The 21,461-nt window shown below is 37.3% G+C and overlaps 2 protein-coding genes across 3 annotated transcripts; one reads left to right on the top strand and one right to left on the bottom strand.

Moving 5' to 3' along the window:
• Nucleotides 1–1,597: 1,597 nt before the first annotated feature.
• LOC134820710 (potassium channel subfamily K member 9-like) lies at nucleotides 1,598–19,749 on the top strand. Its single transcript, XM_063831238.1, has 8 exons — nucleotides 1,598–1,673; nucleotides 11,481–11,625; nucleotides 11,909–12,065; nucleotides 12,313–12,497; nucleotides 12,695–12,833; nucleotides 13,059–13,174; nucleotides 13,309–13,380; nucleotides 18,724–19,749. The coding sequence occupies exons 2-8, from the start codon at nucleotides 11,482–11,484 to the stop codon at nucleotides 18,769–18,771; spliced, it is 861 nt and encodes a 286-aa protein (XP_063687308.1). The 5' UTR covers nucleotides 1,598–1,673; nucleotide 11,481; the 3' UTR covers nucleotides 18,772–19,749.
• LOC134820712 (uncharacterized) lies at nucleotides 13,459–16,978 on the bottom strand. Of its 2 annotated transcripts, XM_063831242.1 has the most exons (6): nucleotides 16,851–16,978; nucleotides 16,484–16,708; nucleotides 16,125–16,288; nucleotides 14,501–14,664; nucleotides 14,175–14,281; nucleotides 13,459–14,033 (listed from the first exon to the last, which is right to left on the bottom strand). In XM_063831242.1, the coding sequence occupies exons 2-6, from the start codon at nucleotides 16,701–16,703 to the stop codon at nucleotides 13,951–13,953; spliced, it is 738 nt and encodes a 245-aa protein (XP_063687312.1). In that variant the 5' UTR covers nucleotides 16,704–16,708; nucleotides 16,851–16,978; the 3' UTR covers nucleotides 13,459–13,950. The 2 variants fall into 2 exon arrangements, with proteins under 2 accessions (XP_063687312.1, XP_063687311.1); XM_063831241.1 differs by lacking the exon at nucleotides 16,851–16,978 and having other exon boundaries at nucleotides 16,484–16,800.
• Nucleotides 19,750–21,461: the final 1,712 nt, after the last annotated feature.

Below are 21,461 nucleotides of genomic sequence, written 5' to 3'. Positions count from 1 at the left end.
GTCTATTATGCTGTAAAACTACTTGTCATTAGTGTGCGCTATATTCTGAAAAGCTACTTGGCAAGTGTATTGAATTTGAAATATACTTGGCAAGTGTATTGAAATGAATAAATTGGTTACAATTTGCACGGCTGTTTGAAGTCTGCCGATGTTTCTTCTTATCGTGTGATGTGCTGGTCACGTGGTAGTAGCACGTGGTAGTAGCACGTGGTAGTAGCACGTGGTAGTAGCACGTGGTAGTAGCACGTGGTAGTAGCACGTGGTAGTAGCACGTGGTAGTAGCACGTGGTAGTAGCACGTGGTAGTAGCACGTGGTACAGTAGAACCCCGATTTACTGCGGAGTTTGGGAAAGGAAACGGCCGCGGCAAATCGGCGGTTTGATTGTTCATATAATGTATGTTATCGTTTGGGAAAGGAAATGGCCACGTTGAATCGGGTTCTAATTATTAATGTATACTGAGTGAGAATATCACGTAGTACACACTAAGAAGTGACTTGATAAAATCTGAACACTGATCAGACTTCTTAGTGAGTACTACAATTCTTGTGATTATTAAAAACGTAACTTTTATTACCACAGCTAATCAATTATCAAATCAAGGATTAGCTGATTGGAGGCGACTTGCTGTTAGCTTGTTATTGCTATATAGTGCTACATATTAGTGCTACATATTAGTGCTACATATTAGTGTTTTATATTATTACTACAGCCTACAGCAAGACTAATACTTGTTACGAACACCCGACCCACTTCTTCATGGAATTAGTTGTCGTCAATTAAATTGTAGGAAATCAAGCAGTTTTTAATTGGTTTTGATTCGTCATCTTCCCATGGTAGCTTGATCTAGATTGGGCGCAATATAACAACTGTCCGGCAGCCAAATTAAGAGCAAATTATTGATTAGTTTATTCAATTAATATAAAGCCACTATAATACATGATATGACGAGGTGCCAAATTGTTGTGATGTCAGTATTGAAGCAGGATGTTGTCGTTACTGCAATAGTACTTAGTACACATGCGCTAACAACAACACTTACTCACTTACAAGGCCCATATTTCGCTATAGATTGACTTATATTAAGTTTTGTCCCAGTACTTCGTGAGCCTAATGATAGAGGTAATGTGTCTGTGTCGTGTGTAGTCAGAATGGGAGCCTTAGATTGGATTTACTATATAGGGTTTAAAACCCAGAGGAATACATCGTGTAAAGTTAGCAGCGGAATTGTAAACCTGCAGAGATTGAACCTGTACAAAGTACAAACATTGCATTTTAATTCAGACACTTTTTAACAAAAAATGTTTTCAAGTCCTGAAGTTTTTGCAGCGGCGGCCTGTCTAAAAGACGCAGCTCTTGTACCTATACTTATTACTCAGTTACTCAGTTACTTAGTTAGTTAGTGTTGGGAATCCTGAGACACTAAGTACTAGGGCAGAACAATTTGGGGGAGGTTTTGTGACTTCAAAGGCATAGTTCATCTGACAGCACTGCAGTGAATCACCCTACGACAGACATTATCTGCTCATTTTAAACAGCACTTTTAAAATTTCAATGAGATGTGATGATTAATTGTTAATTAAGATAACCAATTACTCAATTTAGTTATTTAAGTTATGCTCTAGGAATGTGAAGGCGGGGACAGGACCGGCACAATGTCGGACACATAACTAAGTGAGTAAAACCTTATTATTAATAATTTAATTAAGTGAATATAAATTCATTACTCATTAAATAAGTGATTACATTTAGTAAAAAATAATTAAATAATTTACTAAAGTGAGTAAATACTTGTTACTACTTATGTGTTTAAAGTGAAATTAGTGAAACTCCCAAATGAGATGGAAAGCTAACAATAACTTTACACAATAATCTATAATATACATTATACACTGGTTAGTAATAGTATAAAAGTTTATAAAACGATTCATAACAGTTTTTAAAGGTGTTAAGTTAAACAGTGCTGAAGTGCAGTTAAAACATTTCCAAACGTCTAATTAGTTGTTTCTTATAATATGTTTCTTATAATATGCTTCTTATAATATCCCAGTTTGCTTGTTAATAATTTGCGCAGGTTCTGTATCTTATAAAAAGTCCAATGCTCGCCGACTAGAACTTTCAGTTTGAGCGTTCCGTATAAAAAGTGTCTTATCACCCAATTTAATAAAACGTTACCATCTCACTTGCACTATAATACTAATAGTGCTAATAGTGCTAGATAATAGACATCAACACTAATTGTAGACATTTCACCCCAGCTTTTTGAAACTGAGTTTTTAGGATAGGGTGCAAAGTCTTAAAGTATTGGGGGTGAAACGTTCGAAGATTAAATGTGCTATGATTTATTGTCGTATACCTAAGAGTATTATCATCTAAGATTATAAGAAAGCCATGTAGTTATGCTTGTGGTAAAGGTAGCTTTGTCTAGACTCTAGAGTCAATGTAGCAGTATGTTATAAGTGTTCATAAACAATACCATGCATACATTTGCAGACTAACCATACTAGCATACTATACAGTATACATACACTGACAACACTATACGTGTATATAAAATACACATCATAAGGTTGAAGCTAAGCTTGTAATGTACAAAGTACTGTAACTTAGTTACATAAGCACTCAGCTAGGATAGTATACAAGTGTAATAGCTGCATGAAACTAGCGGTTACCAGTGGTTACCAGTGGTTTATACCGGTAACTACTGGTAACTACTGGTTACTAGAAATTACCAGTAAGATAAGTACACAGCAATTGGATGGTATACAAGTGTAATAGCTGCATGTAACTTCACTCATTGCTATCTTACCGTGTAATGTCACTGTATGTGATCGTTATATCGTTATATAACTTATATCTATCGCTATGACCTTTGATGTACATTTGTCTCTTTATACATTTGTCTCTTTGTACATATTTTGTCTCTGCGTACATTTGTCTCTTCGTACATTTGTCTCTTCATACATTTGTCTCTTTGTTCATTTGTCTACAATTGTCTCTTTTTACATATTTTGTCTCTCTTCGTACATTTGTATCTTTGTACATTTGTCTCTTCGCACATGTTTTATCTCTTCGTACATTTGTCTTTTCGTACATTTGTCTGTTTGTCTATTTGTTCATTTGTCTCTATGTATACATATATAAACCTAAACTGTGTAATCGCAGTTTCGTGCGGGATACCCTATTGTTGGCATCTTGGTGAGGCTTCTTTTCTCTTATTGTATGATATGTTTTATTTGTGATTCGCCCTTTTTTAGTAATTAATTGAACATTAACTTGTGAACTACGCCTGCTTTGTAACCACTAGTTTTAGTGGAATTTCAAAGGTTTAGGTGGATAAGATGTGCACTATTATATATAGAGTTAAGAGTATAATACTATTATAATAGGATATAACGAGGCATGCTTCAATAGATCTGTTTATAAAATTATCAATGAAGCTATTGTTCCATTGAATCAGGTCTCCACTACCTTTGGGAGCCTAGATACCATTTTGCAGATAACAAACCCCAAACATGCACAGATGTGCTGATAAAAGGATTGATAGATCGTTTGTGCACATATAATACTATGCTGAGATCTAAATTACACACAGACACGGGGACGTGTCTATTGTTATTCGCTACCCTGGACGTGTCTATTATTATTCACTAACCTGGACGAATCTATGAATACCTTACAATGTTCTGTGAATGGCTTATTATACTGGTATACTATAATACAACTATTAATTTACAATAGTAGACACGTGCCGGCACGTTCATCGCATACCAGCCCCACACACAAGCAGTCACCATGACAACCACATACCAGCCACACACACACAGGCAGTCACCATGACAACCACATACCAGCCACACACACAAGTAGTCACCATGACAACCACATACCAGCCAAACACACACAAGCAGTTACCATGACAACCACATACCAGCCACACACAAGTAGTTACCATGACAACCACATACCAGCCACACACACAAGTAGTTACCATGACAACCACATACCAGCCACACACACAAGTAGTTACCATGACAACCACATACCAGCCACACACAAGCAGTTACCATGACAACCACATACCAGCCACACACAAGTAGTTACCATGACAACCACATACCAGCCACACACAAGTAGTTACCATGACAACCACATACCAGCCACACACAGTTAGTTACCATGACAACCACATACCAGCCACACACAAGTAGTCACCATGACTACCACATACCAGCCACACATAGTTAGTTACCATGACAACCACATACCAGCCACACACACAAGTAGTCACCAGTAGTGATTTATAGTGATTAACTAGGGGTTACTAGTAGTTACAGGTGGTTACTAATAGTTACATGCGGTTACTAATAGTTACATGCGGTTACTAGTAGTTACAGGTGGTTACTAGTAGTTACAGGTGGTTACTAGTAAGTATTTACCTAAGTATATAGAGTGTAATATAAGCTGTTATCTAAACAGATGATCACGTGACATAACCACACAGTTAACCACAAAGCTCTCACAGTTGTTTACGTTACAGTTGTAAAGTTGTGGTTATTACTCTGCAGTAGTATCTGTTATTTAGTCGCTGTAATTGGCACTAGATCTTTTCAAGTTTACCAGACCTTCTTGGCTGGAATATTGTTGGTTCTTATCGATAATAAGGAATAATTGAGATTATCTCCATCTTTACCTGTTTACACTTAACCGTATTTTCTCTTTTACTTTTAGCTATTGAAATGTTTGTTAGTTTCATTGTGTACATTCGTAGTCAATCTTATTTTTTAGGTTACAAACTTCGTGTAATACCTATATTAGGGTTATGATAAAGCATTGGTACGTTTAGTAGTGTATGTATTGTTAAATTGTACTGAACAGTGAACTGTTAACAGTGCGGATGTTATAGGTATTTTATAGTTTGGTCTTTTAAACTGGTACATTTTTGTGTATTTTGTCTTGTAACTTTGTGAATTACAAGTCACCGACTCACCAGTCAGCACTACTAATAAAGAAATGTTTCTTCATCCTTTACATTTTAATGTAAGGTCGATTGTGATTAGTCGACTAGTCGACTAGTCGATTAGTCGACATGTTCAAAGGTCCGGTATTGTCCACACATATGTAAAACATGTGTGGAATTTACACCTACGACTCAATACGTCTCCTTTAACAGCTACGAGGGAAGCGGCAGTTTGTCAATGGTACAGTACTGCCGTTTCCTGACAAAAGTGCTTAAGTAAAATTTTGGAAATTTCGGGTTTTTGGTCTTACATTTGTTTTTTGGTCAAGAACTATCCCTGAGGACCATTGGATACATTCGCCGACCCCCCGAAACCCTCTTTTTGGAACCCCCTAAAATGCCATTATACTTTTAATTAAATGTTGATTCTGTCAACTGAAGCTATATAATCGGTACTTACAAATCTAAATTTTCACGACGGATCGATTGGTGATGGTCATAAACTTCAGAAACACTAGCTTCGCCGAAAAATTGCCGATTTGTCAATGCAGAACCTTTCAAAATTTGCTTTAAAATTTTTATTCTCTAATCAGTTGAGACTGCAGATTTTTAGCTTGCTTGACCTAAAATGAAACAAATTGCTATTGCTGGGAGGAAAGATGAGAACGTATCTTCAACCTGGGTCAAAGCTATGAGGTATTTTGGTGAAGGGAGAATTGGTGAAAGCCGGGAAATTATTCTGTGGGCAGACAATTGTTCCGGTCAGAACAAATTCTGGACGCTTTACACTGCGTTATGTTCGCTCATAAACAGCCCTGACCTCGGGCTTGATACGATTACAGTGAAATATATGGAGCCAAGCCATACCTTCATGAGCGCTGACTCGTTCCACCATAATGTGGAACTGTCCATCAAACAGTGCGGACAGCTACATAATTATGAGGACTTTGTTGGTGCAGTGGAAAAGGTGGGTACTGCTGTTTCTATGGCCTGTTCGGACTTTCATTCTTGGCCTAGGTCATATGGGACAAGCAACCGCTGCAAAACAGAAAGACCACTGCTCGAGAAGGTGAAGGTTATCAGGTTTCACTGTGACTCGGTCCAAATGGAATGGAAATCAGAGCACAACGAGGTTTCCTTCCGTTCTGCTCCATTTCTGCGGCAGAAAGAAGAGAGATTGATCCGGTTAGGTATAATCATAGCTTTCCCACAAAATCAACCACGGGGTATAGCAAGCGCTTAAAAGAAAGATATAGTTCAAAAACTTTGTAGACTTATGAGCCCCGCAGTAGAGTATTTTGGGTTGATCTTCCCAGCTCTGACCATGTAGCAGATCTCAATTAATATTTATTAATGTGTATTTTCATTTACCATTTACCATTTATTTATGTACAGGATTATTAACAATCATGTCACATTTTTATACGCTTGTTTTTCTTTACCTTGCGTTACGATATCCATTATCATTAATCATTATTCGAAAAACCTTGGCCTTTACTAAGAAAGCCTCATCTGAATCCTTAATTTAATTTCTAAAGAAATATTTATTATTATCTCGTACTATCACCAATCAACTCTTCGTCAAAACAAGTGTCGAAATGCTGGTAGAATTCCGATTCAAAAACAAAATTTTATAAGGAATTGCAACGTCTCATTCCTTCTCGTTGCCACTATTTTTTAATCCACTGGGGAGTGGGGAGAAGGGAGTGTTTTCGTGTTCTTAAACCATCACCAATCAATTTGTCGTAAAATTGTAGGTCAGAATGATCGCAGATAAAGTTCCCATTAATGTTGGTGCACTTTAAGGACTTTTATCAGAAAACGAAATTTTCAAATATTTTATTTCAGCGTGTCCCAATATTACAACCAGTGTTTCATCACAACAGTTTAAGGCTTATTTTCGATGAACAATGGTTTGAACGGGTCATTTTCATCAGAACATGGAGTTTTTGCCGATATGGCTGTACTATACTTTTCTAAGAAATTTAAAAAGAAATTCAAAAAGAAAGTACTTTTCTAAGAAATTCAAACTATAATTTGTGATTTTGAGGCACTTTCCGAGAAGTTAGGATGATGAAACCTTGTCATAAGTCTCAAAAGTCGACAAAGCACCTTAAAAACATAGTGGGTGCAGTTTAAATTTGACAGCAGCTAGCCCAGAGCAATTACAGAATTGAAATCTTCAAAGTAAATTTGCACAAAATGAACCTTGTGTTACTTAAGCACTTTTGTCAGAAAACGGCAGAGTAACTAGCAAAACTGGCAAACCACCTAGCAAAATCTTTTTTCCTAGAATAATTTTTTACAGTTGATCTTCCCCCTCCCCCACTGTTTTATCTTTTTATGTAATTAAAACATTTCCAAACTCTACGTCTAATAAGTTATTTCCTATAGTTTATATCCCAGTTTGTTTGTTAATATTTTACCACAAACCCCGATTTTTCCGCTGGTAATTTCTTTCCCCCGAATTTTTCTTCAAAATTCACTTGAACATTTTCTCGAAAATTTGATTTTTCCGACAATTTTGATCCTTTTTTTTACAGTTTTTTTGTACCAGGGTCGCCCTAATGAACTAATAAAAAAGGTCGCCCTAATAATAAATAATATAAAGACATATCTGTCCAGGTCTGATTACTTCTTTGATGTCGCGAACTGTTTATCCTCCGATTCCAATGCAAAGTATTCGACAACTAAGCTAGAGGAAAGCCGCTTTTCAGCATTTGAATCACTTCTCACTAATAGGCTAATAGACATTCATGTTTAGAGGAGAGTGATTATCCCTAACTCCTAAGATGTAATGGACTTTATTGACGTGATACCTTATAGAACTGATAATACGACCGCTTACGCAAGCTCATTAGCTCGGTTCCCGATGTGCTTGTTAGCTCACGTGCTCGTTACTTCTTCTCGAATCACGTACATACTACGTCGACTAGAACTTTCAGTTTGAGCGTTTTTTATAAAAAGTGTGTTTTCACCTAATTGAATAAAACGTTATTGTCTCAGTTGCACTATACTAATAGTGGCTAGTAGTGCTAGATTTCAACACTTGCTACTTTAAGCACCAGTGGCACCAGATCTTTTCAAGTTTACCAGATCTTCTTGGCTGGAATTTGTTGGTTCTTAGGGATAAGTGAGATTATCTCCATCTGTACCTGTTTGCACTAAGCACTTTACTGTGTTTTCTCTTTTACTTTTAGCTATTGAAATATTTGTTAGTTTCGTTGTGTACATTCGGAATTAATTTTATTTGTTAGGTATATAAACTTCATGTATGGTTTAGCACCTGACTGGTTTTCGGGAGGTCGTGGGTTCAATTCCCGCTCTCTCACCCCGAATTTTCACGAAAACGTACTACCTTACTGCCTTGCTTCGGTTAGCTGAATGAGAATAAGACCATGCTGACCCACCAGATGAATTAAACGTCATGTAATACCTATATTAGGGTTACGATAAAGCATTGGTACGTTTAGTAGTGTAGTTGTTGTTAAATTGTACTGAACTGTTAACGATGCGGATGTTATAGGTATTTTATAGTTTGGTATTTTAAACTGGTACATTTTTGTGTATTTTGTCTTGTAACTTTGTGAATTACAAGTCACCAGTCAGCACTAACAAATAAAGAAATGTTTCTTCAGCCTTTACATTTTAATGTAAGCTCGATTGTGATTAGCTTATAGCCGATTTGTCGACATGCTCAAACGTCCGTTATTGTCCAAACATACGTAAAACATGTGTGGAATTTACACCTATAAAGACTCATTTCTTCTCCTTTATCAAATATCAGTTATGAGGAAAGCGGCAGTTTGTCAATTGTACAAGATTACTGTATAACTAGCAAAACTGGCAAGCCACCTGAAAAAATATTATTCCTAAATTAATCTTTTACAGTTGTTGCCCCCCCCCCCCCACTGTTTTGTCTATTATTGGTATCATGTTACCACGCGTATGTTTCCTCTATTGGAGTATTGATTCAATCTTACTGTTGTTCCCGAGTCTCTATTTTTCTATAAACTTCGCTCTTCATTGGCCTGTTCCTGTAGTCTTTGGTTGTTATTTGATTGTTATTGGGTCGAGACACTGCTATAATACGCCTCACTAATATCACAGTCATATTCTAACAGCCACAATCATGATTACATATTATTATGAAAGCACATATAATACCGGATAATGACACAAAAACACATATAATGCCGGATAATTAGCTAAATATATGCGGATAATTAGCTAAATATATGCGCTCAAAGCACTTGTTAAAGCAGTTTACGAGCAGTACGTGGAGTGATGTTAATGTGCCATCTCTCGTGCTGATGTGACACTAATGTTAATAGTAATGCGCTTCTTCGGCAACTTTCTTTCTAAGTCATCTTCCAAGATATTATACCTCGTTTAGTTTAGCTGCCTGATTTTAGTCGTGCGTTTATTTTAGCTGGTTTGTGATTTTATTCGTGTGCTTTATTTTTATCATCTCGGTCATGTTGTTGCGTAGCTGCTAGTCAGCATTACCTGTGTTTCCAGTAAGTTGTCTAGAACAGTTGACTTTTCCTAAGCTCTTCTGTCTAGTTCGTCGTGGTGTGTGAGATAAGATCTAAAACACTAAAAAACACAGCGAAACTGTTATCAAGCTGTAAAAGTGTATTAAAGAGACGAGAAATGCAGCGAAAAAGCAATGTTACTGCAAAACAGCTGGCTTATACAATGTTGTTTCCTACTGTACGTCATCTTGACTGCGTACCTTATCTGTTGATCTACTCAACACCTGATTGGCTGCTTATTTCCTGTGCTGTGATTTGTTGAGGTCTTCGTTTACTGTTCTCTGATTGGTTGGTGGTGTGTAGGATGCAACTGGTTGCTATGGTTACAGTTTGTGTGTTGTCTGCAATTAGCTGTTTGTATTGTACGTGATTGTTATTGTTGTTTGTGTACTTCATAGTGTATAACAGTAATTCATGGTACTTTTTGGAACTTTTTATAGTTGATTTGTTGTTTTCAAGATTTTATCGCCCTTCTAGCTATCTCTAGTTTTCTTATCTCATATTCTAATAAGTAATAAGTGATCAAACTGAGCAGGATTTAGCGCAATATTAGATTCGGCACGCACACGCTATTGTGCAAAGTTCATTGTTCCTGCTAATTTTCATACTATTGTTCTATCTTTCTGTTGTAATGATGATGATATATATATATATATGATAGCTATATATAGCTATATATATAATATATATATATACAGCAACGAAATATATATATATATTATATATAGCTATGTAATATATATAATATATATAATATATATATATATATAATAGCTCTGTTTTTATTACCTTATATTATCATTCTATAGTCTAGTCATATTAATATGATAATTCTATACATTGTCATTATCCAGACTTCTGTGTACAAGCAGATGAGAGCACTATATTTACTCAGTTAATTGCCCATGATATGATCTTTAATTATTTATAATGGGCTCCTCCTCGTGCAGAAATGCATGAATATCTTCCTCGTCGCTTGCACTTGTATGAGGTTAAAGAAGCATAATGAGCGGGCGTTGCCAGGTAACTGGATATCCTGTGAATGGAAGCTTCGTAATTTTCATTACAAGATGTTTAATTACTCATAATATTTTAAGTTTAGTTGTGCGTTTGTGGCTGCTGTAATCTTGGTTAAATTTTCGTCCCGTTTTTAAAACTTTGAATCAAGTTTTCTCTGTGGTCATCATTAGTAAATAGTGTACAGTATAATCTTACCGATAGTTACTAGTTACTCTAACATAGGAGGTTTAATGAGTTCATGTTTAGCTGTTTGATTGTAAGCTGACAGCTACTCGGTTTGTCTGCTTTGTCGGATTAAACAAGGTCAAATAGCTTCAGCATTTAGTCATATACCCAGACATATAAAACCCTTCAACATGGCTCGACCGCAGTAGACTGTAATGTAATACGTATCATCAGATTCTTATTAAGTTATTAATGAAATGTAAAATAAATGATGACTCTTATTGGTCGTTATAATTAAGGACCTGGCTAGTTTGGTAATGATTGTAACTTAAGTAAGTTAGTAATTTGATTGATTTATCGTGCGATGCTATCATTTTCATTTATTTACTAAAATAACAGCTTGTTGCAATAATTTACTCCAGAAACAGAAATATATTATATTATGATGTTATTATATATATATTTATATTTTGTCGTTTTAAATTAAATGAATTGTAGTTATCTACTATTGATAGTAATACGATTATTTATTGTCGTTCCAGTAATTATCTTAGTTGACATCATTATCTCAGTTACACTAATTATAACTCTAGCTTTTGCTGCAGTTTCATTTATTATTATCACTAGTTTTATTATCGTACTAATTTCACTGGGAATGATTTAAACAAGCTTGTTACTAGTGGTTACTATTTGTTACTAATTGCTACTAGTTGCTACTGGTTACTAGTGGTTACTACTGGTTACTATTGGTTACTAATAGTTGCAAAATCTTAAATCTTAACTTTCACCTTCACTCAGGATGGGGTGCAGTATAAACGGTAAGGCTATCGCAGCGTTTGCGACCTTTTGCACGGTTCTGGTGTATTTAGCAGTGGGAGCAGCTATATTCCAGGCTATAGAGGAGAGCCATGAGAACGAGCAGAGGAAAAACTACGAGCAGGAGGTCAGTAATTAGTGTTGATTAGTGGTTATTAGTGGTTACTAACGCTCTAACGGTTACTAACGATTACTAGTGGTTACTAACGTGGCAACTAATGGTTACTAACGATTACTAGTGGTTACTAACGGTTACTAGTGATTACTAATAAATATGTGTGGCTACTATAATTGGTTACCTATAATTACTATTGGGTACCTATAATTACTATTGGTTACCTATGATTACTATTGGTTACCATGGTAAGTAACCAATTGGTTTCCACGGTAAGTAACTCCTCTCTCCCCAGCTGCACGACTTGTTAGCTGATGTAGACGAGGATTTCCACGACGAGCTGAAAGCACCGTGTCACATGGTGGAAGTATTGCAGGCCACTCCCAATATCACTAACTCGTGGACCTTCGCTCCAACTGTTATATTCTGTCTTACTGTCGTCACTACTATAGGTGAGTCTTATCTGCATTAGTCTATTCTACATTATAATCTACATTCTAATATACTGTGTAATCTACATTATAATCTACATTCTAATATACAGTGTAATCTACATTATAATCTACATTCTAATATACAGTGTAATCTACATTATAATCTACATTCTAATATACAGTGTAATCTACATTATAAGCTACAGTGAAATCTACAATACAATCTTCATTATTATCTAGTCTTCATTATTATCTCATTCCCCAGGATACGGGTATATGTACCCAGTTACAGACGAGGGACGAGGATTCTGTATCTTCTTTGCTCTGATAGGAATCCCACTGTTCATGGCTTGTCTAGCGGTTTACGCTCAACACACTGCTAACTTTATTAGATGGGTGTGCAAGAAGCTTAGAAAGGTGTTGGGAGGAAAAGATGAGGAAAATGAAAAGGTGAGATTTTCGCTAAAACTAATAATAATATGTATTAATTCTTCATTTCTTATCATAATAATAACTGTCAGAACTAAAATAATTCCAAGAAAATTTAGATTGAACAGATGTATGTTTTTCCATATTATTAACAGCAGCACTTATAATTTAGGATCTTATTGTAACCTTCCACCATTAATAACCAATCTACTTTACAGGTTCAACAAATAGTGACCTTACTATTCTGTATAATAGTGATCTTAACATTCTCCGCATACCTATCGTACAAGGAGAACTGGCCTTACTTTGATGCCATCTACTTTACTTTCATCTCTTTCACTACCATCGGATTCGGAGGTGGGTTCAATAGTTACTTAACTTTAACTGTGTTAACTGTTAAGTGTATTCTCAGTAATAAAATCTATTAGCTAATGATATAAATAGGTCTTGTTGTCATATAATGTCAATGTATATGAGTCATATAAATTGAACTTGAACTAATTCCCATCATATTGTTCTCATAGCAACCACGTGTTACCAGAGTAACCACGTGTTACCACTGTAACCGTTATCCTTGTTCAGATCTGTACCCCGAATCTACGGATACCCTATTCTACTTTCTCTTTGTTTTCTTCATTATACTGGGACTCATATCTCTTGGTACTGTGATAGAGGCTCAGACTTCAAACTTCAGTACCGTAAGTTTTTAACTAGTAATATCGTATCAGAAATGTATGATAAATTCATGATTATTTATAATAACCATATTACTAATTACTAATTATTATTTCTTAGTATTTCCTATCTTAGGATAAATGTTTCCTTATTTCAGTTCCTAAACTTCATCAGCAGCACGTGCGAATGCTTGTGTGGGAAATGTGTCACTGTGGAGAACGATGCTGTCGTAAGTTGTTTATTATTTTAATTTTATGCATTTATTATAATAAATAATTGAGTCCCGCAGTTCGTCCGAAAATCTATACTTCTGTACAATGATCTTTAAACTGTTTGTTATATACCGGGTACGGTCATGTTAAGTATGTCTTCTGGTAGGGTGAATTAATATTCATCAGAAATCAGAATTATTCATTCTATCATGGACGTCATAAATTGATCATGATGCTGATTTATTACGTTTTTACTACGTATTAAAGTGTACTTCTAAAGGTCGAACAACCTCAATACAGTAGATAAAAAATTCAAACGAATTAACTAATTGTGCACAAAATATCAGTGAATTGTTAAACAATTTCAATATTTAAGAATAAATTAATAAATAAACGTATCACGATTTCCAGCCTATCTCTGTCCTATCTGTCCTGTCTGAATAAATAAACGTAACATTATTTACAATACAAGTCTATCTCTGTCTTATATATTCACCGCTCTCTCTGGTTTAGTTTCCAGCCAGCTCGTTATCTGTATATCCTTATCAGTCATGAGTGTGTACATATCTTGTACGAAGTGTTTACAGTTACTGTAAAAAGGATGGTAACTGGAGTGCTTCTCTGCTATTTGTCTCCCGTTCGGACAAAATAAAATACTTCGGCACTATTCCTGTATGATGAGAGTACTACTTGTAATATTCTTAAATATTCTTATTTTGTGAACACTTTTAGAATTGTCGAATCGTTTTAGCTCATTGGATGACTGTAAAACTCTGTAAAATGTTAAATAGTGTTAAATAGAGTTACGTACCCACAGCAGAAAAGTCCCTGAGCAGCAGCTTCGGGTCAGTTTGCCAGGCTCCCTCTCCTATTCTCTTTCTTCCGTTCATCTTCTTAACTACGTCGTCTTTATTAGTACTGTAGGTATAATAAGTTACTTTTAACATAAATGCAGCTTGTTTCACTATACTAAATCAATATGGCTCACGTACAGTAGCTAGACAAACTCTGTCGAACTTGAGTGATCTTCCTAGACTCTAGTTCGACAATCGACACGTATTAAAGTACAAGAGAACAGTGATCTTATCTCAAAAAGTGTCCTTCTTTAAGCACGATATTAATAATTCAAGTACCTACCTGTGTTGGAACACTAGTTCGGTTCTCTGTTTCTCCTGAGACCAGTAGTGTCTCACTCCCATAGGGTCCTGAGTCTCGTACACCATAACAGCGTGATAAGCTATGTCCATATCACTCGGGAGAAGATATTGGGCCTTTCCTGCTGAAACTGTGTGTTTCCAGACCTGCAATATGGCAACTTGGTCGTTTAGCTCCGGACAGTCTATGCAACGTCTATGCAACGTCCATGCAACAACAAAAGAACCGTCTATGCAACGTCTATGCAACGTCCCTGCACAATGAACACTCTATGCACACTCCCTGCACGGTCAGTCTATGCAACGTCTATGCAACGTCTATGCAACGTCTATGCAACGTCCCTGCACAGTACCATATGAACACCTGCTACTAGCCGGCTACTAGCCGGCTACTAGCCGGCTAGTAGCCACTTTTGTAATAACAGCTCCTCAACTTCACATTACCAACCGGCTACTAACCGGCACTTGAAAAGTGGTCACTAGCCGGCTACTAACCGGCTACTAGCCGGCTAGTGACCACAAAGTGGCTACTAACCGGCTACTAAGCGGTCACTAGCCGGCTATTAGCCGAGCTCTAAAGCAGACCTACTAGTAGCCGGTTCCAAACCGGCTACTAGCCGGCACTTAGAAAGCGGTCACTAGCCGGCTACTAACCGGCTACTAACCGGCTAGTAACCACCAAGTGGCTACTAACCAGGCAGTACATCTGAGGGAGGGAAGGTCGGGACTGTAAGACCGGCTACTAATAGGTCTGCTTTAGAGCCGGCTAGTGACCGGTTAGTAGCCGGTTAGTAGCCACTTGGTGGTTACTAGCCGGTTAGTAGCCGGTTAGTAGCCGGCTAGTGACCGCTTTTCAAGTGCCGGCTAGTAGCCGGTTTAGAACCGGCTACTAATAGGTCTGCTTTAGAGCTCGGCTAATAGCCGGCTAGTGACCGCTTAGTAGCCGGTTAGTAGCCACTTTGTGGTCACTAGCCGGTTAGTAGCCGGTTAGTAGCCGGCTAGTGACCGCTTTTCAAGTGCCGGCTAGTAGCCGGTTTAGAACCGGCTACTAATAGGTCTGCTTTAGAGCTCGGCTAATAGCCGGCTAGTGACCGCTTAGTAGCCGGTTAGTAGCCACTTTGTGGTCACTAGCCGGCTAGTAGCCGGTTAGTAGCCGGCTAGTGACCACTTTTCAAGTGCCGGTTAGTAGTCGGTTGTTAATGTGAAGTTGAGGAGCTGTTATTACAAAAGTGGCTACTAGCCGGCTAGTAGCCGGCTAGTAGCCGGTGTTCATATGGTACTGTGCAGGGACGTTGCATAGACGTTGCATAGACGTTGCATAGACTGACCGTGCAGGGAGTGTGCATAGAGTGTTCATTGTGCAGGGACGTTGCATAGACGTTGCATAGACGGTTCTTTTGTTGTTGCACGGACGTTGCATAGACGTTGCATAGACTGTCCGGAGCTAAACGACCAACTTCCCCAAAATATTCATTTTCATTCAGGAATAATGAAACGACCAAATGCAGAACTGAATCTATCGAACTAAATCAATATAGGCTCTACACTCCAAACAAGATGTGACATCCTTGGGTGAAACATAAAAACATCCTGAAAAATGTTAATACCTCTATATTCACAGTAGTGTGAGTCTCTATGTTCGTGCAGAGGGAGTCCAGGTCTACCGAGGCGTTCTGTGAGTAGAAGTGGAGTTTTGATCTGTTGTCTTTAAACTGTGTCGTCAGCAGGGTTGTCACTATCTCTTTTCCAAGAGTTGTCACTATCTCCTTGCCTAGAGGATAGAGTAAGGGTTAGAACCGTACTTTTGAAGTGATAATGACGTGCAGTTTTAAAATTAATAGTTTAAGTTGTGGGTTTTGATGTGACACTAACAGAACATATTTAAACTAAGTACTAACAGAACATATTTAAATTTTAAAGATTTAATAATGTTAATAAGTTTGATATATTGAAATAATTTCTGTACCTCTATCTTTGAGCAGGAAGCATGTTAGAGCTATGACGCTCAGAGCCAGTATCATGTTTCCCATCATCAGCATTTTTATCTTTCTTGTGTTTTTACTCTGTCCTATCTTATTGAACCTGTCGAGAAGTTTAGTGGTAGGCATCTTCGCGGTTATTGCGCAACCTTCGGACCACCTCCTTGCCAGTCGTATCGTGTTTTTACTCTGTGTCATAACCCCCATGATTTCTAAATAACAATTAGTTGGTTAGTAAAGCAGTATAAAATTATAAAAAATATAAATAAATATTTAACGCCATTAAAGAAAGCAAACAAATAAACTTGTGCGACGATAACAAATGAACAATCCAAAAATGAAACTAACACTCACTGCACTAGCTTAAAGTTAACCAGGTGCCTGACTTCACTTTCCAAAAGCAAAACTATTCCGGAACTCGCACTTTCTCTGGGCAGACACGCGTGATTGTACCTACGTCATACAACGTGACAAAACGCCAATTACGTGATCTTGTGATACACTCAATTTATTTTATAAAGATGAAGCCTTCAAATGAAAAATAAATAAAGACGGTAAGGCTTACAATTTGAAAAATTAAAGACGCCACAACAGCTGCCGAGTACCTTTAAAGCTTTAACATGCGCTATTTTGTGCATTGTTCGCCAAAATTAACCATCTTTATAACAAAAACGGACTGTAGTTAACTGTAAAATAAAAACTTGAAAAAGCACTGCTACACAGGTAAAGAAGTAACAAACACTAAGGGTCCCTAGCATTGTATAGTCATATAAGACAGGTAGAGCTCACAGTTATATAGGAGGGTAATTGTGATGATCTTGTGCACCTTCTGACCTAATGTTGTTACTGACTACTCAGTAGCAACATTGTCGGCTCATGCCACATCACGTGACACCACGTTTTTAAGGCGAGATATATAACACCCCACGTGTCACACCCCACGTGTCAGTTGTCACACCCCACGTGTCACACTCCGCGCAGCACCATCGTCATAACTTAGCGCTTCCTTCTTCAGATTACAATTTTTTTCCTTTTCTGGATGTAATTTTAATGTTAAGTAGATGATAACATCGCATATCAGGAGGTTCTTTTATCAGCTGACGTATTGATCCATAAATAGAAAGTTACGTTATCTGGTTTCGCAATTTTGTGTGACCAAATTTAGCCATCACCAGTAATCAGCATGACACAGCTGTGGGGTGATCTGTAAAGACTGAAGAGTTATATTGTGGTGATCTGTATCAATTGATGTGATATTGGAGGACAGCTGTAGGGGAGGTCCTGTACCCTGTACCCTGTACCCTGTACCCTGTACCCTGTACCCTGTACCCTGTACCCTGTACCCTGTACCCTGTACCCTGTATCCTGTACCCTGTATCCTGTATCCTGTATCCTGTATCCTGTATCCTGTATCCTGTACCCTGTACCCTGTACCCTGTACCCTGTACCCTGTACCCTGTACCCTGTATCCTGTACCCTGTATCCTGTATCCTGTATCCTGTATCCTGTATCCTGTATCCTGTACCCTGTACCCTGTACCCTGTACCCTGTACCCTGTACCCTGTACCCTGTACCCTGTACCCTGTACCCTGTACCCTGTACCCTGTACCCTGTACCCTGTACCCTGTACCCTGTACCCTGTATCCTGTACCCTGTATCCTGTATCCTGTATCCTGTATCCTGTATCCTGTACCCTGTACCCTGTACCCTGTACCCTGTACCCTGTACCCTGTATCCTGTACCCTGTATCCTGTATCCTGTATCCTGTATCCTGTATCCTGTATCCTGTACCCTGTACCCTGTACCCTGTACCCTGTATCCTGTACCCTGTACCCTGTATCCTGTACCCTGTACCCTGTACCCTGTACCCTGTATCCTGTACCCTGTACCCTGTACCCTGTATCCTGTATCCTGTACCCTGTATCCTGTACCCTGTATCCTGTACCCTGTACCCTGTACCCTGTATCTCTAGTATGAATTATTACTTACAGTTGCAATTAGCTACATGTAGTGCCGAGTTGTACATTGGACATTATATGTGAATTGTGAATATGCATTATGCATAGTAGAATAGGGGATGTTTAAAATGTCATTAATGAGTAAGACTGTAACAGCTTTCAGCTTAACCGGGAAGTATTGTAGGTATTAGGTAAACAATCAATATACATTATACAATCAGCCTGGTTCAGTTTCGCTTTCGCTTTTTTTTCACTTTCCTTTCCTTCAGAACGACGCTGACGAGCTGAGAAACGATAAGAAAGACGCTACAGTATAAGACCTTGTTACCATGGTAACACACACTTGGTAACTGGTAACATAAACTTGGTAACTGGTAACACACACTTGGTAACTGGTAACATAAACTTGGTAACTGGTAACAAAAACTTGTCATCATGGTAACATACACTTGTCACCATGGTAACACACAATTGGTAACTGGTAACACACACTTACTCACTTAGTAACACATTCCTCACTGTAGATAAGAGACACAGAACGCTGTTCTATAGTTCTATGGGACTACACCCTATTGTACTACATATCTGATATTAAATTATAGATCACCCTACTGTTAATGGAATACTGGAAAATATAAAAATAGGAAGAAGTCGAGTAGACCAACGCTATCTTATATTTTGACGTTTTATTCAATTAAAGAATCAACCCCGATAATGCTTATGACAGTTTTAATTGTCTCAATTCCACAATTTTAGAGATTGATCACCGCTCTCTCTCCGCTGTGACTCTGTGAGGACATGTTTTATAAAATGTTGTTATCATGTTGAAGTAGGAGTTAACATAATGTACAAACGACATAAATACAATGCTGCATTACACAGTAAAGCACTTTAATTGTGCAGTGTGCTTATCTCCGTTACTGCACCATGGTGTCAAAATGCTGTTAGAATGACTACCATGATGTTTCTATAGTGAAGTTTGTAGAAGTAATATGGGTGAAATGGCTAGACATAAAAAATGATGACCGTTTATTTTTGTTGATATTCTGCAGTTTTCGGTTTAGAATTTAGTTGCAAGATTAATTCAGTTGTGATTACCTGAAAAAGATTTGATCAATATTATATCACCGGTGTATTGTTTTGCCAAATTACTGCTTAAAGTTTGGCTTAAATTTTTCAAGAAAAAGTGCTGTTTCTTTGTTTTGTCCTAAATATAGCAGTATTTGTAAATAACTATTGATAATCGTTAGTTGTACCGTTCAATTGGAATTTGATGATTTGTGAAACATACGATATACACTTCGTTTAATTGTCTCATGATAATAAAGAGACGTTTTTGATACGTTACATCAAACTCATTCATAATAGTAAAAATTACATTTTTAATTTTGAACTTTCCATTGATAGGCAGTATTAAAATTTAAAATAACAAAAAAGCAGTTCCAATTTGATCGAATCTACGAATTTTATAAATTTTAGATTACACATTTGTTCACAAATTCAAAAAAAGATGAAAAATATTGTAAATTCTGGTAGGTCAACAAAATAGCACACATCACACAATTTAGACATGACATTCACATCCTTAACCCTAGCACACTGGCTAAATTAATTCCTGTATAACTGCGATATAGTCTCACGATCCCAGTGTATCTAAACAGATATTGCTAATTTATCGCAGTATATTTCTTATTCCTCCGAATTAACCGGCCTGTGTAGGTCTCAAGCAACAGCGGTTCGTTTGTCTATTAATAGCTGGCTTTACACACTGCCAATCTCATTTTGTATGCAAACTAGGAAATGTCAGTTGTTGTGGAACGCGCAGAGTTCGTTTTGTAGACAAGTCTTTCATGTTACCGCCCACTTTAGCAACTTGAGCCGCGCCGCACGCGCGCTTAATGTCATGCATATATTATATATGCAGCTAGTAAAGCAAAAGGCATACCTAGCTGAAGGCCAATAAATTTGTTTTTCTCAATAAATTTGGTTACCATAATTTTAGTCACAAATTTCGCAAATATTTAGTCTGCAACAATTTAAGTCACATTTTTCGACTTTTCGAGACCATTTTCCATTCCATTTACCTTAAGAACGACAAAGTTAGTGATAGTCTACCCGGTCTGAGCATTACAGATTAAGCTGCAATGCATTACTCAGGAATTTCAATAACATCAGATCCAGAGTTTGTGACTCTGTATCACTAAGTTCTTCAGTACACTGTTCAGTTTCTTTTTCACCCTTTTTCGACTTTACCATTTCTGTCGGTACGACGTAGTTTATGTCGATATGATCCTTCAACCTTTTCAACAGAGCATGCATTGGGATGGATCGATTAAAAATTTAATGTCCAAGAGGAGCTCTAACCCTTAAAGTGCAATAGGACTTTGGTACGGTTTTGTGCAGTAGGAATGGTGATGTCATTATATCATTATAAAAGTATAAACAATGTAAGCTTAAAATATTCAATATTCATGTCTATATAATAATATGGTCTACTGAAATTTTGGTCTCCTTTAAAATTAGTCGCCGAAAAATTTAGTCTCATGAAATTTGGTTTACAACAATTTTAGTCAAAAGTTTGACTAAATTTATGGTAAACTAAATTTGTCGTTCTTATTCTTATCATATTAATATGCACTTTTTCTCTATTCTGATACAGATAAATACCAGCCTCTGTTTCCACCACTTAGTCAGGAATGAGGCAGGACTAGACAGGCGAAGACTCCATTAACGATGTCGATAGCTTTGCCAGCTCTGAGAATATTAAACTTAAAGTATTAAGCTACAGTAAAACCCCGATTTTCTGCGCCCTTATTTAATGCAAGCCCCGATTTACCGCGGCCATTTCATTCCCCCAAATATGGCTTAACATGCACATTGTATACTAACAAAACCATTGTTTATGACAAAATCCCGATTTGCCGCCAACCCCGATTTACCGCGGCTGTTTCCTTTCCCCCAATCTCCGCGGTAAATATTCGGGTTTTACTGTACTTATGTCTTTAAG

The sequence above is a fragment of the Bolinopsis microptera genome, chromosome 9, assembly GCF_026151205.1.
Source record: "Bolinopsis microptera isolate Bmic1 chromosome 9, MBARI_Bmic_1.0, whole genome shotgun sequence".
Lineage (NCBI taxonomy): Eukaryota > Metazoa > Ctenophora > Tentaculata > Lobata > Bolinopsidae > Bolinopsis > Bolinopsis microptera.
Note: the sequence above shows the minus strand (reverse complement) of the source record. Positions and strands in the feature narration are given on the sequence as shown.

Coding starts and splice junctions, on each gene's coding strand:
- LOC134820712 (XM_063831242.1), bottom strand. CDS start 16,703: ATGGGGGTTATGACACAGAGTAAAAACACGATACGACTGGCAAGGAGG. Junction 16,289..16,483: donor CTTCCTGCTCAAAGATAGAG/GTACAGAAATTA, acceptor TCTATCCTCTAG/GCAAGGAGATAGTGACAACT. Junction 14,665..16,124: donor ACACTACTGTGAATATAGAG/GTATTAACATTT, acceptor GCCATATTGCAG/GTCTGGAAACACACAGTTTC.
- LOC134820710 (XM_063831238.1), top strand. CDS start 11,482: ATGGGGTGCAGTATAAACGGTAAGGCTATCGCAGCGTTTGCGACCTTT. Junction 12,498..12,694: donor AAGATGAGGAAAATGAAAAG/GTGAGATTTTCG, acceptor TCTACTTTACAG/GTTCAACAAATAGTGACCTT. Junction 13,175..13,308: donor AGACTTCAAACTTCAGTACC/GTAAGTTTTTAA, acceptor TCCTTATTTCAG/TTCCTAAACTTCATCAGCAG.